Consider the following 13,801-nt stretch of genomic DNA (forward strand, 5'->3'; position numbering starts at 1 on the left):
GAGCCCATATGGGCACACCCACACCCCTAAATTCAGTGAAACAGAAAACCATACAAGTGAAAGTAACAAACAAAAGCTGTAATAAATAGAAAAAAAAAGTAGTGCCGAGTGGTTACGGCCCCAACCTCATGACTGGGCTATTATAAAAGTTTTCTTGCCCAGTCATAAGGCTGGGGCAAAGAATAAAGGTGGTGCGTGGATTAAAGTGGTCCCATTGAGTCCCATTGTAATCGCATGATTAAGGTGCGGAACCAGTGATTCATGGCACCCCTGGGTCACCACTCCGGGGGCACATTGTGTCCCAGGCTTTCAACGCCATTCCCAGCCCCCGGCAAGAGGACCAAGTACAGCTCTGCCACAGCTGCATTTGATCTTAGCCAAAAGGGCGAGAGCGATAACTTAATTCCTTATTAAAATACAGATAGTAGATTATTATAATTAAAAATAAAATATTTTTCCTCATAGCAGTAATATAATGTTGATGATGGTGAAGCCTTTGCCTTAAAATAGTGACCCCATTCTGCTGCTTATTTATCCCAAATATACAAAAAGGATCTGGCCGAATGCATTGGATAAGACAGATGGGTTTATAGACATATTTTTAGTATATTGGGCCAGTGAGCTGAATCTTTACAAGTAACATATGCAAATGAATCCAATCACATCTCAAGTGACAGATATCCTTAGCTAGCATTTGTTCAGTCACTTACCTCCCGGAAATCCATCCCAAATTTCCAAGTAATCATATCGGCAGGATCGTCCCCCAGGGGCATTGAAGTCTGACTCCAGTTCAAATCCTTCAAATTCCATTATGATCTCCGCCATCTTTGGAGCCAAGATAATGTATGTACATTCCAAGGCATTGGGGTATTTCTCTGGGTATCCTGGCGATTTTATCACTCCAGATGATGACGTAATGTTGCGGGAACACTCTGGACCTATAGAAAGAAGATTCAATGTAAGTGATTGACTGAAAGTTACTCTAGCAAACAAGAAAATCAGGGATTTTATTTCATAGTTGTACAGGTCTCACAACTAATTGCAAGCAACAAGGGTTTTGTATTAACACGTCTCCACGACTGTGCTAGTCAAATCTGAATTTCCATTTGTACGTACCAATTTAAGCAGAAGAAATATGACAAATATTAAGTCATGTGGGAACAATAAAAATTCATGTTGTAAAAATTTTGACATATCCCTCGAGATATAATTATAGGCCCTTGAATCTTAAATCTTTAAGGCTGCAGGTTGACAGGCATTTATTTTTGAATTACAGAGAAATCTCTGAACAAGTGGGCGCGATTTAAAGTCTGCAGAGGGCTGATTTTTTATTTTTTTGTTCAGTGCTCTTGCCAGATGTGACCTCTGCCTTTGGAGAAACGTTAATGTGAAAAGGTAATTCTTGGTTGTATCCAGGGAGAGCGAGTGTTCCGCAGCAATGTTGACACAGGTGGAACAGTAAAGTGTTTTGTATTGGGTGCTTGCATGATAAACTGTTAGAGTACAGGCAGTGTGGCCAACAGTCCCTTCGCATCAGTGTCCATTTGCTAACCTTTGGGAGTGTTAGCCTTTGTCAAATAAGTCTTTACAAAATTCTCACATGAAACAAGATAAAGTAAATAATCCATAAATTATCCAACTGTCCTGTTTGTCCACATCAAGGTCAGGTTACATAAATTACAGCTCAGTTCTATCCATGTGGATTAGTGAAACTGTTTATGTTAAAAGTGAGAAAGATTTAAAGGGGGTTGCACACCTTCAGACAACTTTATTGACTTGTACAAAATCTCCTCCAACTGTTCATTGCTTTTTATATCCTTTTTTATGATAACAAATAAACAAGGCTGCTAGGCTGAAAATGACACAAGGAAGCAAAAAATAAAAAAAAAGCAATGTTTTTGTAAAAGTTGCATAAAAGTATGTACAAGCAAAATAAATTCAAATAATCTGAAGGCGGAGAACCCATTTATGTGATTTTATTAAACTCTAGCATTAAACCTATACTGGGCGATACAGTTGTCTGATATATGGTAAAGATTATCTGTGCCGTATATATATCTGTTGTGAGAGGTCCAGCAAAATATATCAATTGTGAAATTAAAAGTGAGTACTATGTACGTGTCACAGGTATTTGCGTGCTCCCAAATAATCCCACTGATTTGTTCTACGTTGCTTCTAATATGTTCCGCTGATTCACTTAACGCTGTCTCAAATTACAATTGACAAATTATGCTAAATGCAAGAGGATGTCTGGGGAAATTGGTGGAATTTGAATGATTTTAGTTATTATTAAAGGTCACAGAAGCCAGAGCTTTAAAGTACGCCTCTATAAGTAAACATCCTGATGGTGAGTTTTCACTCATCAAACCTCTTTACACGTTGTCTCTTACTGAACGCAACGAGAAGAGTGTTGAACGCTGGCAGCTTTTCCTTGGAAGGGATTTTGCAGAACTTTCAACAAGGTTTATTGTTTTAATTTTGTTTATTTTTTTTCTCACTTAGTTGTTAAGATGTAATGTACAGAAATTCATTTAATACACTATAATATGCTGTAAAAATATGTTTGCAATTAAATCTTAGTTCTATACTGTGTAACATGATATTGTGCTGCATGAGAGGTGACGCTATTGTGGCTTCTGACTTTTTGGGAATGTTTATCACATATTTACCCCCCTGTTCCATTTATGCTGAGCAATAGGGAAATGAACGGCACTTGTTAGGAAGTAACTAATATACTGGGTTGCCCTGAACGGTGCATTCTCAATGCAGCCTCTTAAGCTAAGTACACACTGGAGATTTTTCAGCTGATTATCAGGCCAATCATCCGATAAACGACATCTAGGCCACATTTCAAGCTAGTGTGTATAATCACATGATGAACGAGAACGGTCCCAAAGTGCCGATTGTCGTTTCATTTGGTTGCACTGTTTAATAATCTCGTTTTAATCACCTTCTGATCATGCATTGTGTATGCACTCACGATCACGATCTCCATAGAGTTTGCAGAGTCAGAGTTTACTAAACTGCGGGTTTGGAAAAGTGTTGATGTTGCCTATAGCAACCAATCAGATTCTAGCTTTCATTTATTTAGTGCATTCTACAAAATGATAGCTAGAATCTAATTGGTTGCTATAGGCAACATCTCCACTTTTTCAAACCAGCAGTTTAGTAGATATACCCCTTAGTCTTGTCAGCCAATGCCGCCAATGAACATGTCCCGGTGACTAAATGTACAGAGTGCCAGGGGCGCACGTAGGATTGTTCCCCCCCACCGAAAAAAAAACCTGAAAGAAAAAAAAAAATGAGAGCTGCTGCGCATGGCGCTGTCAAAGAAGTGTCCGCGGCGGTGCTGTATACTATACAGCACCACCGCGTACGCTGTACAGCGGCTGCTGTATAGTACAGTGCCGCTAAGTGGGAGGGGAGGGGTTTCTGGAGAACCAGAAACCCCACCTGCGTGCGCCACTGAGTGCTGTAGATGGAATAGTTTGTTCGTTCGTTCTGAAACTAAAAATTTAATTTCAGAGTCACAGAACGAAATTCGTTATGACATGTGGATAGCTATAACTAGGCGGTTTTAATGAATGAATTAAAATGAGTTTATTTGAATGAGTGAGTGAGTGAGTGAGTGACTATTGTGTTGTCATTCTCTAAATGAATAGAGGACCAGATAAAGAGCACAGATCTAAAGGTAAATCGTGTCAGTGTGTACGCATGAATCGCCCGATTGGTCGGAACTTCAGACATAGGTACAATCGTTGTAGATAACACCTCGGTCGGAAAATTCTTCAGTGTGTACCCAGCCTTAGTGTGGCATCCTCTTTAGATTAACCTTTGAACTCTTTCATTTCAATACTACTCAGAATTGAGAAAACATTGCAAATCACAGACACTATTTTATTATTTTAAGGTAAAGCACCCTTCATTTTGTATGTTACAACACATATTTTAAAATGAATGTGAACTGCAGATTTTACACCAAATTATGGGCTTTTATATATATATATATAGCTCATCAATTCATCTCCTCTACCCTGACAAAGGTGATCAGTGATTGGCACATCCTTCGCTTTGCCGATTGGAAGAAACCGATTATTAGCTTGTAGCAATGGATTAAAAAAAAGTACATATTAGTTGTGAAGGTTTGATGCAAGAATAGGTGCAATCAGTGGAATATAGAATATATGCAAAAGAGATATAAAACTGGGATGCTAAACAAACTTGAGAAAAGACAATTGATTTAGATGGTTTTGAGACAGGTATCATTATATTACATGCTGTGAGTATGAGTAGCTACCTTGATTTAATGAAGCTTGATATCCCTCTGTTATTTATTTCGACCCAGCAATATGTTACTTCCTGCCAAACCTCAAGTCAAATTACTTGTTTAAATGCACATCAAGACACAGCAGGTTTTTAATTATCCAATACTGTGTCAGAATGAGTCCTAAAGTAACATTCTAAATCAGGAAACATTCCTTTTTATGTGTCATTGTTGTAGCAGTGCAGAATGCAAACATCCACACTATCTATACTATACTATACTTGTTTATATTCAAAGGTTAGTCAGTGTTCTTATGGCCAGTCTTAAGGGCATTTATAAGAGTACATTGTGGGAAAAAAATATTTTGCAATTATGCAGTAAGTCAGTAGAACACTATGGGCCTGATCCAGTAAAGCAAAAAAAAAAAAGGAGTAAATTTGCCCCTGGATAAACCATGCTAGAATACAAGGGGTGCAAATTAGTTTATTATTTTGTACATAAAGAAAATACTGGCTGTTTTTTCATGTAGCAGACAAATACTTGATACCTTTATTTTTACATTGAAATGTACAGTTGATCTAGGACATGCCCTTTCCCAACTATAAATCTGTTCCCACATTTTAATAATTGGTTTGGAAAAACAGCCCCCACAGGCGGCACAGAAGCACTGCAGCTAACCAGTGAAAACGCCTTTAGTTCTATCCCTAACTTTAGCACAATGTAACTACTAATGAAAGTATTAACTATATTTCAATAAACTACAAAATAACATTGATGTTCATGTATTTTATAATGTTAATGGGACTTCATTGCATATCATATTATCCAAATACCATCCTAACAAAGGGAATTCTTTTTACTGTGCCTGATTTCACACAAAAACCCTTGTTTTATATGGATTGGTGTGATTTCATCAGAACATACAGATATTCTTTCTAGATCACCTGATATTTACTATGTCCAATCAGCTTTCAGTTTCTTTTCGCCAAAGACGCAATGATCTTTGACATTAAATATACACAAAGATATATAATATGCGTACACCTAGAGGCAAATATACAGTTAGTGCATTATATTAGCTAACATTGTAATACTAAACCATAGTAAATGATCCCACGCTGTGCTCTCTACAGGCATAGAAGGAGAAGTAGACTGCAGTATTTTCAATATCAATGTGAAGTTGAGTTGAACAGCTGTGTAAACAGCACACTTCACTGGTTACTGGAAGGAGCATGGCGGGTACATACTGGGCTTTCTAAGGGGTGCGAGCGTGTTGGAGGGAAAGGAAATTGAAGATTCTATGATAATGCAGGGTTAGAACCTCAAGAATAGAAACTACTAAATGTTTTAAGAATTACTCTCCTAAGCTCACCCCCTGAGTGACCTCAGACTGAGGTCGTGCTTACAGATGTATAGAGCAGCTTCATTCCTGATTAGGACTTGTAGTTTAGGATGAGAGACAGAACTCTTTTATTGGCCTGCTAAGAGTACAATGGCGTCATCCAAGATTATATGTTATATGTAAAAAAATATTTATTTTTCATGTCTTATCTTGCTGACAATGCAAGAAAATTCTCAACTGCAGACGTTGCATTGCTTGGCAATGTAAGTGTCCAACTATTTCATCATGATTTGATCATTGAGGGCAGGGTTTCTCCATACAGTCTTGAATTTGGATGATGGATGTTTTAGGCCAACTCCCCGATACATCCAAACCATGCTCTGGTTTACTCGAACCATCTAGCTAGTTTACTGCCTGCTCTCCCAGGAATAGTAGCTCTGCAGTGTTTTAAAAGTGGTCTTAAAACAATGTTATGCTAATTTGCACAATTTGCCCTGATATCGGAGGACACTACACAATTTTGGCAGCCATGCTGGTTTTATATATGTTGCTTTATTCACCTTTTTTACTTGGTTTTGTGTTTTTGTTTTCTTATTGCAGACAGACCCTAGTCCTATTTGCTAACCGCACTCATGGTCAAGTCAGTAATCAGAGTGTGTTTGTGTGTTTACATATTTTAGGTGTACAGAATCAATTCCTAATTTGCATATTAAAATTAAGCAGTAAGGGCCTAAATAACAGTTTTTATCAGTACGTCGTAGCTTTAGCTGCTGGAAACAATAACTCTAGTGGCCCCTAACGGCTAGAATCTCAGGGAAGCCAGAACTTTAGTATACCTGTATTTTGCACAATGAAAATATAAAAAGGGTGTTTTTATTGGAGGGGAAAAGGGGCTGGGGGCTGACTAGCATTTTGGCAGCACTGGACACACCTTGGGACAATGTGGCATGCACCCAACAATACATAGGGACCCCCCTGTGTAGCGTGACCATGCCTCTTTCTTATAAGTGCCCCTCTGTGAATATATATATATATATATATATATATATGATACAGTCCTGCAGAAACGTCCTGCAGAAACGTCCTGTCACATGCACTGGTAATATTATCCACAAATATAATATGCAAACTATAACTGAACTCTAGTAAGTTCAGGGAGTTTTAAATTTATTAAACATATTAGATTGCAATATATTTGGTCAGCAATACCAGAAGCCTTGGAAATCAAACCACATTCATCAAACCACTGTGGAACGCTCCCAAGGTTCCGTTACATAGAAATGCAGGTGTAGTGACACATTCCAGAACACTGCAGTAACTCTGGGTAAGCAAAAAATATAAATCCAGAACTGACCTGTTTTAAAAATGTCATAGCGGATTGAAAACCCAGCTCCATGCGTCTCATAGTCTGAAACAAACCGGATAAACAAGGAGGGACCGGTGGAGACCAGTGCTGACGGTGCAATCTTTCCACAGTATTTTCCCAAGGGGCGGCCATTTGCATTGTCTGCATCAAAGACTTCCACATAGTCGTATCTGATGGAGGAAAGACAGGACAGGGTCTTAGTTATACATGTGTGGCACACTTTACATATTTTTTCTTGTTGAATGATTAAAACATGCATTGTCTGTCAGGTAACTGATTCTAGACCCAGTGGCAGAACTATCATTAGCGCTACAGAGCCTGGTAACGGAGGACCAGGGGGAACGGGAATGGATGGTCTAGGAGCCTAGAGTGGCATCACTAAGCCTCTACCCCAATATTACTATGGGGCCCAGCATTGCATCATATTTAGAGTAGATATTGCAGATATGGGCAGCACAGTGGCTAATTGGTTAGCACTTCGGTCTCACAGCTATGGGGTCATGAGTTCAATTCCCGACCATGGCCTTATCTGTGAGGAGTTTGTATGTTCTCCCGTAGTTTGCATGGGTTTCCTCCAGGTGCTCCGGTTTCCTCCCACACTCCAAAAACATACTGGTAGGTTAATTGGCTGCTAACAAATTGACCCGTGTCTGTATGTGTATGTTAGGGAATTTAGACTGTAATCCCCAATGGGGCAGGGACTGATGTGAGTGAGTTCTCTGTACAGCGCTGTGGAATCAGTGGCGCTATATAAGTAAATGATGATGATGATGATGAGAGAAAGCTGCTTTATTTATAATCTCTTTAAAGAAAACTCCAGGGGGGGGAAAATGTTTTTTTCACTGAAACCGCCTATCCCAAAGTAGTAGAACTTAGTGGTAAACTGCAGTTTGGTAGCTATTCACCAACCCTGGCACTGGTAACAGTTTCTACCCCAGACATAAAACACCAGAGAAGTTTGAAAGGACAGAAGAGTTGGAGTGTGGGCAAGAAGCTTCTGAGCTACAAAGGACCGGACATCAGGCACATGCAGTTGTATTATTTGGGGAATGAGTGTTGTGTTGGCACAATTTTTATTCTCAAGTTCTCCTTTCATATTGTAAACATTTCCTGAGAACTAAAATTTATTTTCATACCATACATATAAAATATAATGAAACATTGTGTCACAAACTGTATTTACAAATCAAGTAAACTCTGAACTGAAAAGTGTCACTTGCTAAGATGGACCTGGGGAGCACAGTTTACTTTCATCATGAAAGTAAAGACAAATTGTTTTTTCCCCCTGTTATAATCTTATAATTGCTGTGTAGTTACCATCTGATGCTCACAAACAAAATAGTTTTGACAGCAATGTCAAAGCTTTGCTATTTATATCAATATGGTACCACCATAATTCTTGGTGGAATAAAAACATGTTTCTGTCATGCATTTGGAATGCAGAGCTGGCTATAACATGTGAGGATGTCAGCCCTGCATAATACCTTGTATTTAATGATTAATTAGTTGCATGACTTTCATGGCTGTCTGCCTAATGACATCACCATCAGCTGAGTACAGAAGCAATTATGTCATCAAATGGAGGCCAGCGTCCATTGGTAACTCGGGAATTTGAACTAAAAAGCAAAAGCAATTACAGTTTCATAAACGTTCCAGAATGGTTTTTAATATGCGAGTTTTTGCATTGTATAACACAAAGGAGTGACTCAGTGGTTAAGAGCATTGGCTATGACAAGTAATAGCACAGACTTGTTGGTGATCCTGGATGAGAGCAGTTTTTATATGCCTAGTTTCATATGGGCTCTGCTCCCAGGAGTGTCTGTTCCTGCATCCGTTCTTTACGGCAGGACTTTAATGTTGGCCACGCACAGACAGGTTCCGTATTTTGATCTGACACTTAATGGACGGAGCAGTGGTCACTGCATTAAAAAGTTTGCTTCAAATTCTCTATTGTCTTGTGCTCAGTAGGTAAGAAATCAAAAGGGACAAACATGGGAGACAGGATATTGCCCAGAGGATCTTCTCAACAGAGCCTTGTGCAAGCAAATTCAACACTGTGGGCGCTGACTTTTAAAAGCTCTATTTTCCTCGATCATTCAGAGTAACAAAGGTGCAAATATACAGTATATGTATATAGTTGATTATAAAAGCTAATTGAACAGATCCAATTGAAATAAACAATGTACTGTACACAATTGCAAATACAGCTATGTAAATAACATAACATATTAAATGAAAGACAGTATACAGGTAACTTCATTATTCCAGAAAGAACCTGTTTCTTTCTGTGGAACTTATAATACGTCTTCACAAATGAAAACAACTGATAGATATACATTCAAAAGTGACACCAAATATAAAAATTTCTATGAAGTCATCTCATACATATGCATTGCCAATTAACAAATCACCAATTACAATACAAAAGACAAGACACTATATACAATTACAAGTACTTTGCTTCTTATGAATAATGTGACATTGCATTGGAAGACAATAAAAAGTAAAAATAGAAGATACATTCCTACACAAATACACAGTAAAATAATTTTAACACACAGTTTGCTAGTAAAACATAAAATACAGACATTCAAGACTATGGGGTATATTTTCTAAACCAGGGGTTTGAAAAAGTGGAGATGTTGCCTATAGCAGATATCAAATTCTAGTTATAATTTATTTAGTACATTCTATAAAATGACAGCTAGAATCTGATTGGTTACTTTAGGCAACATTTCCACTTTTTCAAACCCGCAGTTTAGTAAATATACCCCTATAACTCCTAAGCGGCACTAGAAAATTGAATTGTTAGCCCTATCTATTTGACATAATGATGGAATGGTCCATTTGTATTGCAATTGTATATTTTTTATATGTAGAATTTTAGGCTGCTAAAAGTCATGTACTACTACATCAATTTACGGAATGGTTATTTAAAAAAAAAAAAAAAAGCTTGCTGGTGCAACTGTCATAGACAAATATAATGTGGCCCTGGACAATAAATGTCTTTATAATTCTTAATGCCTTCTTCAACAGTCTTGTAGCCAGCCTTCCAGAGCACAAGACGAATGTTTAGTGCAAGTCCATTGGGAGCATGGCAGGGATGATATCACTGGTTATAGTGGGCAGGTAATGGGCCTTCCATGAAAAAAAAAAGCATTACCTCATCAAGTTAATATGTATTCCAGTATTGCTGAGCATCAAAAGGAAAAGATAAATGACACTGATGGGGTCATAAGCATTAGCATATGTGGATTATTGAATTAACTACCTACTCGATACATTTGGACTGTTACGGTGGCTCTCGGTCTTTGGGCAATCTAGATATGCCATGCTATTACTAATTTGTAGAAAACTGCTTGGAAGATTGAAACAGTTCAGAATTACCGGATTTAGGAGTACTCTGCTTTTCCTGACTGATAGGGACTGCACAAAAACAGTACATCTATTATTCCTCAATAAACTAACGCTAGCTATAAAACTGGAATGATTGCACTCACTTCCTGTAACTCTGTATGCTAAATGGCCAAGTTACAATTTTCCACAATCCCTTTGGCAATGTAGTTGTGCATGAAGGAGATATAAATTATGCGTATTTCATTTGTTTGGCTGGAGCTTATTAGTGCTTGGTTTCATTTCATATGTTGCTATTTTTGTAAACCGAATATCTTGCTGTACAACCTAAGTGGCTGTGAAGTCTCCCGTGCATAGGCAGAATGTGAGACGTTAAGCAACAGAACATGAATAATTTTTTATTTTTTTAAAAAAAAACCCCAAAAAAACCTGTTTTGTGCTGAAAAGCTCCTTTTAGAGTGAAACCACACAATGGAGGCAGCCTCCACTGCATGTAATGGGTGCACTTTAAACAACAACTTAGGTGTATGGAGAAAATACATATAATCAACCAATGACAGAGTGACAGCTGGTGTTGAGGCTTTTATCCACACCTAGCTGTAGTCCTGATTTTCTGCATCCAAATTTTTTGGGAATGTTGAAAAAAAAGACATGAGGTACATTTACCTAACACACCTAATCTGACTAATACACCAGCTTATGGCAACACCACGGGGTAGATTGATCAAAACTTTTAAAAAGGAAAAATGGATTTGTTGCCCATAGCAACAAATCAAATTCTAGCTATCACTTAACTAGTACATTGTAGAGAACGATAGCTAGAATCTGATTGGTTGCTAAGGGCAACACCTACACTTTTCCTTTTTTGAAGGCTTGATAAATCTACCCCATTAGGCACACTTACTAACTTTTCATAATTGGCCTCTGGGAGCTCACAGAGGGGAGGTGGGGTGTGAGGACGGAGGGGAGCAGGTCGCGAATCTAATTACTTGGAGGCTTCCATCCTGCCCACTTCACTAGACGGGCCCTTCTGATCCACGGGAGGTTTCTGTCTTCTCTGAGCTTGGACACCTGCGTTACGGTTTGACAGGTGTACCGCCTCCCCACGTTTTGACAGGAGTACCTCCTCCCCACCTCCCACTGTCCTCGGAGCAGGAAGGAAGTAGGAGAATAGCCTGCACTCCCACGAGTCAGTGAGACCTAACCAGAGTTTAGGAGTCTCCTGGAGAGTGGACAAATATGAGATTAGGTTTGTTAGGTCATATCTGGGCGTGTGTCGAGTGGATGGGGCATCGGCAAGTTTTTAAGTTGGGAACATTGGCGGGTATGTTTTATTGTACTATGAACTTGGGATATTTGTCTAGGGCACTTATTGCTATAAAACAGGATATCTAGATATATATATCATGGATATTTTGCTTCCATTTATACCCCATGCTTCTTTTTAAAAACCAAATTAATTTATATAGTTAAAGGAATAAATTCCAGCAACACCTCAACGTTGCTTGTGTAGATGTTTCCTCAGCCAGAGTCTCTCAGCTCTTGGTGCTCTGCTTAGAACACTGGAACAAGAACAGAGGCCACCAGGGAGGGTTTGTCCTGACAAGCCCGTGGCAAGATCACTGCTACATATCTCATTTCGGCTGTGTAAGGGCTACATATAACTGATATCTGGGCCAGTAAAAACTATTTGCCTTACAGTAAAACACATACCCAGAGCTGACAGCAAGAAACTCCCTCCAGGGTCAATAATAATTACTTGCCCACACTGACAAAACTGACACCAAGGAATATAAAAAGTGTTCTTTACAAAATCTCTAGCAGGGCTCAGTTATTACTGGCAGTCTAATTGTCATCTTATTTTGATATTGCTGCTTGTACAGAGTTTACTGCGGGGCTTGATCACTGGGGAGAAGGCAGAACAAGTGTAATATACAATCAAGTCCACAGTATCATTTTGTAAAGAATAAAAAGAATTAAAGGAGATGTTGTTTCCCTGAAATGTCATTGTTTATACCCCAAGATTAAAAGGATCATTATAACACTGCCATGTCACGTCCAGCCCTGTACCCACTAACACAATTGCACGCGTGGACAGGTCACTACTTCCCACCAGCTCAGCATCTCCCGCTGTTCTGGATATTTAGATCATTCATTGGCTATGCTGTGAAAATTCCAATGATCTGATTGGCTAAAAAGTCAGGGGACACACAGACCTGCAAGATATTTGTTATATGTTATGAGGATATGTTTACAGAAGTTATAGCGCAGTGGTACAGTTTGGCTGGCCGACATATACATTCATATGTTTCACTATGGGGCCAAAATGGAAAATTTGACCATACCTTCTATAATACACCCATTATCTACACCCATTATTATAATACACCTATTACCTACTCACAGTAAAATCAGCCATTTTGTTGAGTGAACCAATTCTCATGATGTTATCCCCTAAAACTAAAATATGCAACACATATACATTACTATTATTATTATTATTATTACATGCTAACGTACAGGAAACCCCACAATGGTTAGAATTACGTTTGAAGTCTTTCAGTGTACATTGTGAGCTGCTGAAATCTCCTTGTGAGAATATCATTTTGTTAGAAAAAGCAATGAGATACTGATGATGATCATCATCATCTATTTCTAAAGCGTCACTAAGTCTCTGCCCCCATTGGAGCTTACAGTCTAAATTACCTAACACACACACTCAGACACACACACACACACACATAGAGAGACTAGGGTCAATCCAATTAACCTACCAGTATGTTTTTGGAGTGTGGGAGGAAACCAGAGCACCTGGAGGAAACCCACACAAACACGGGGAGAACATACAAACTCCACAAAGATAAGGCAATGGTCAGGAATCGAACTCATGACCCCAGTGCTGTGAGGCAGAAGTGCTAACCACTTAGCCACCGTGCTGCCCATATTTGATAAAAATTTCCAGCAATAACTCTCTAGTGTTGAGTCAAAGAAATGGGGGAACGAGGGTAGCGTTACAATATGCAGTGCACAAGTTATGGGTGTGGTAATGCTAATTAGTGGATATGGCCACACCTATGAAATAGAAGAGTAGATAAAAATACAAATTTGGCCAACCAGACTGAACAAGAAAATCCCCCAAAGGACAACCTAGCGTGCCATTGGCAAAATCTAAACTTGCAGTGATGATGTTTAGCCTTTGTTTGCCGTACTACACTACCAGCTGGGTGCAAATCTCTGCCCACCATTTATACCTCTCAACATTACATTCTAGGTAAGGAAAAACAATATATAAAACTCGAAAGACCATGCCCACAATTTTGCCAACCATGCCCCTGATTATCCCAGCCAGGCCTGGGGGTATATTTACTAAACTGCGGGTTTGAAAAAGTGAAGATGCTGCCTATAACAACCAATCAGATTCTAGTTATCATTTTGTAGTATGTACTAAATAAATGATAACTAGAATCTGACTGGT

The 13,801-nt window shown here is 38.8% G+C and overlaps 1 protein-coding gene across 2 annotated transcripts in view; it reads right to left on the reverse strand.

Moving 5' to 3' along the window:
* NRP1 (neuropilin 1) overlaps positions 1-13,801 on the reverse strand; it is a 139,752-nt gene that overhangs the window by 77,695 nt on the left and 48,256 nt on the right. For both annotated transcript variants that reach the window (XM_075212051.1, XM_075212050.1), the window contains exons 4-5: positions 6,961-7,142; positions 711-938 (exon numbers count right to left, since the gene is read on the reverse strand). In XM_075212051.1, the coding sequence (XP_075068152.1) occupies positions 711-938; positions 6,961-7,142 (410 nt within the window). The remainder of the gene's footprint in view (positions 1-710; positions 939-6,960; positions 7,143-13,801) is intronic.

The sequence above is a fragment of the Mixophyes fleayi genome, chromosome 5 (genome assembly GCF_038048845.1).
Source record: "Mixophyes fleayi isolate aMixFle1 chromosome 5, aMixFle1.hap1, whole genome shotgun sequence".
In the NCBI taxonomy this organism is placed as follows: Eukaryota; Metazoa; Chordata; class Amphibia; order Anura; family Limnodynastidae; genus Mixophyes; species Mixophyes fleayi.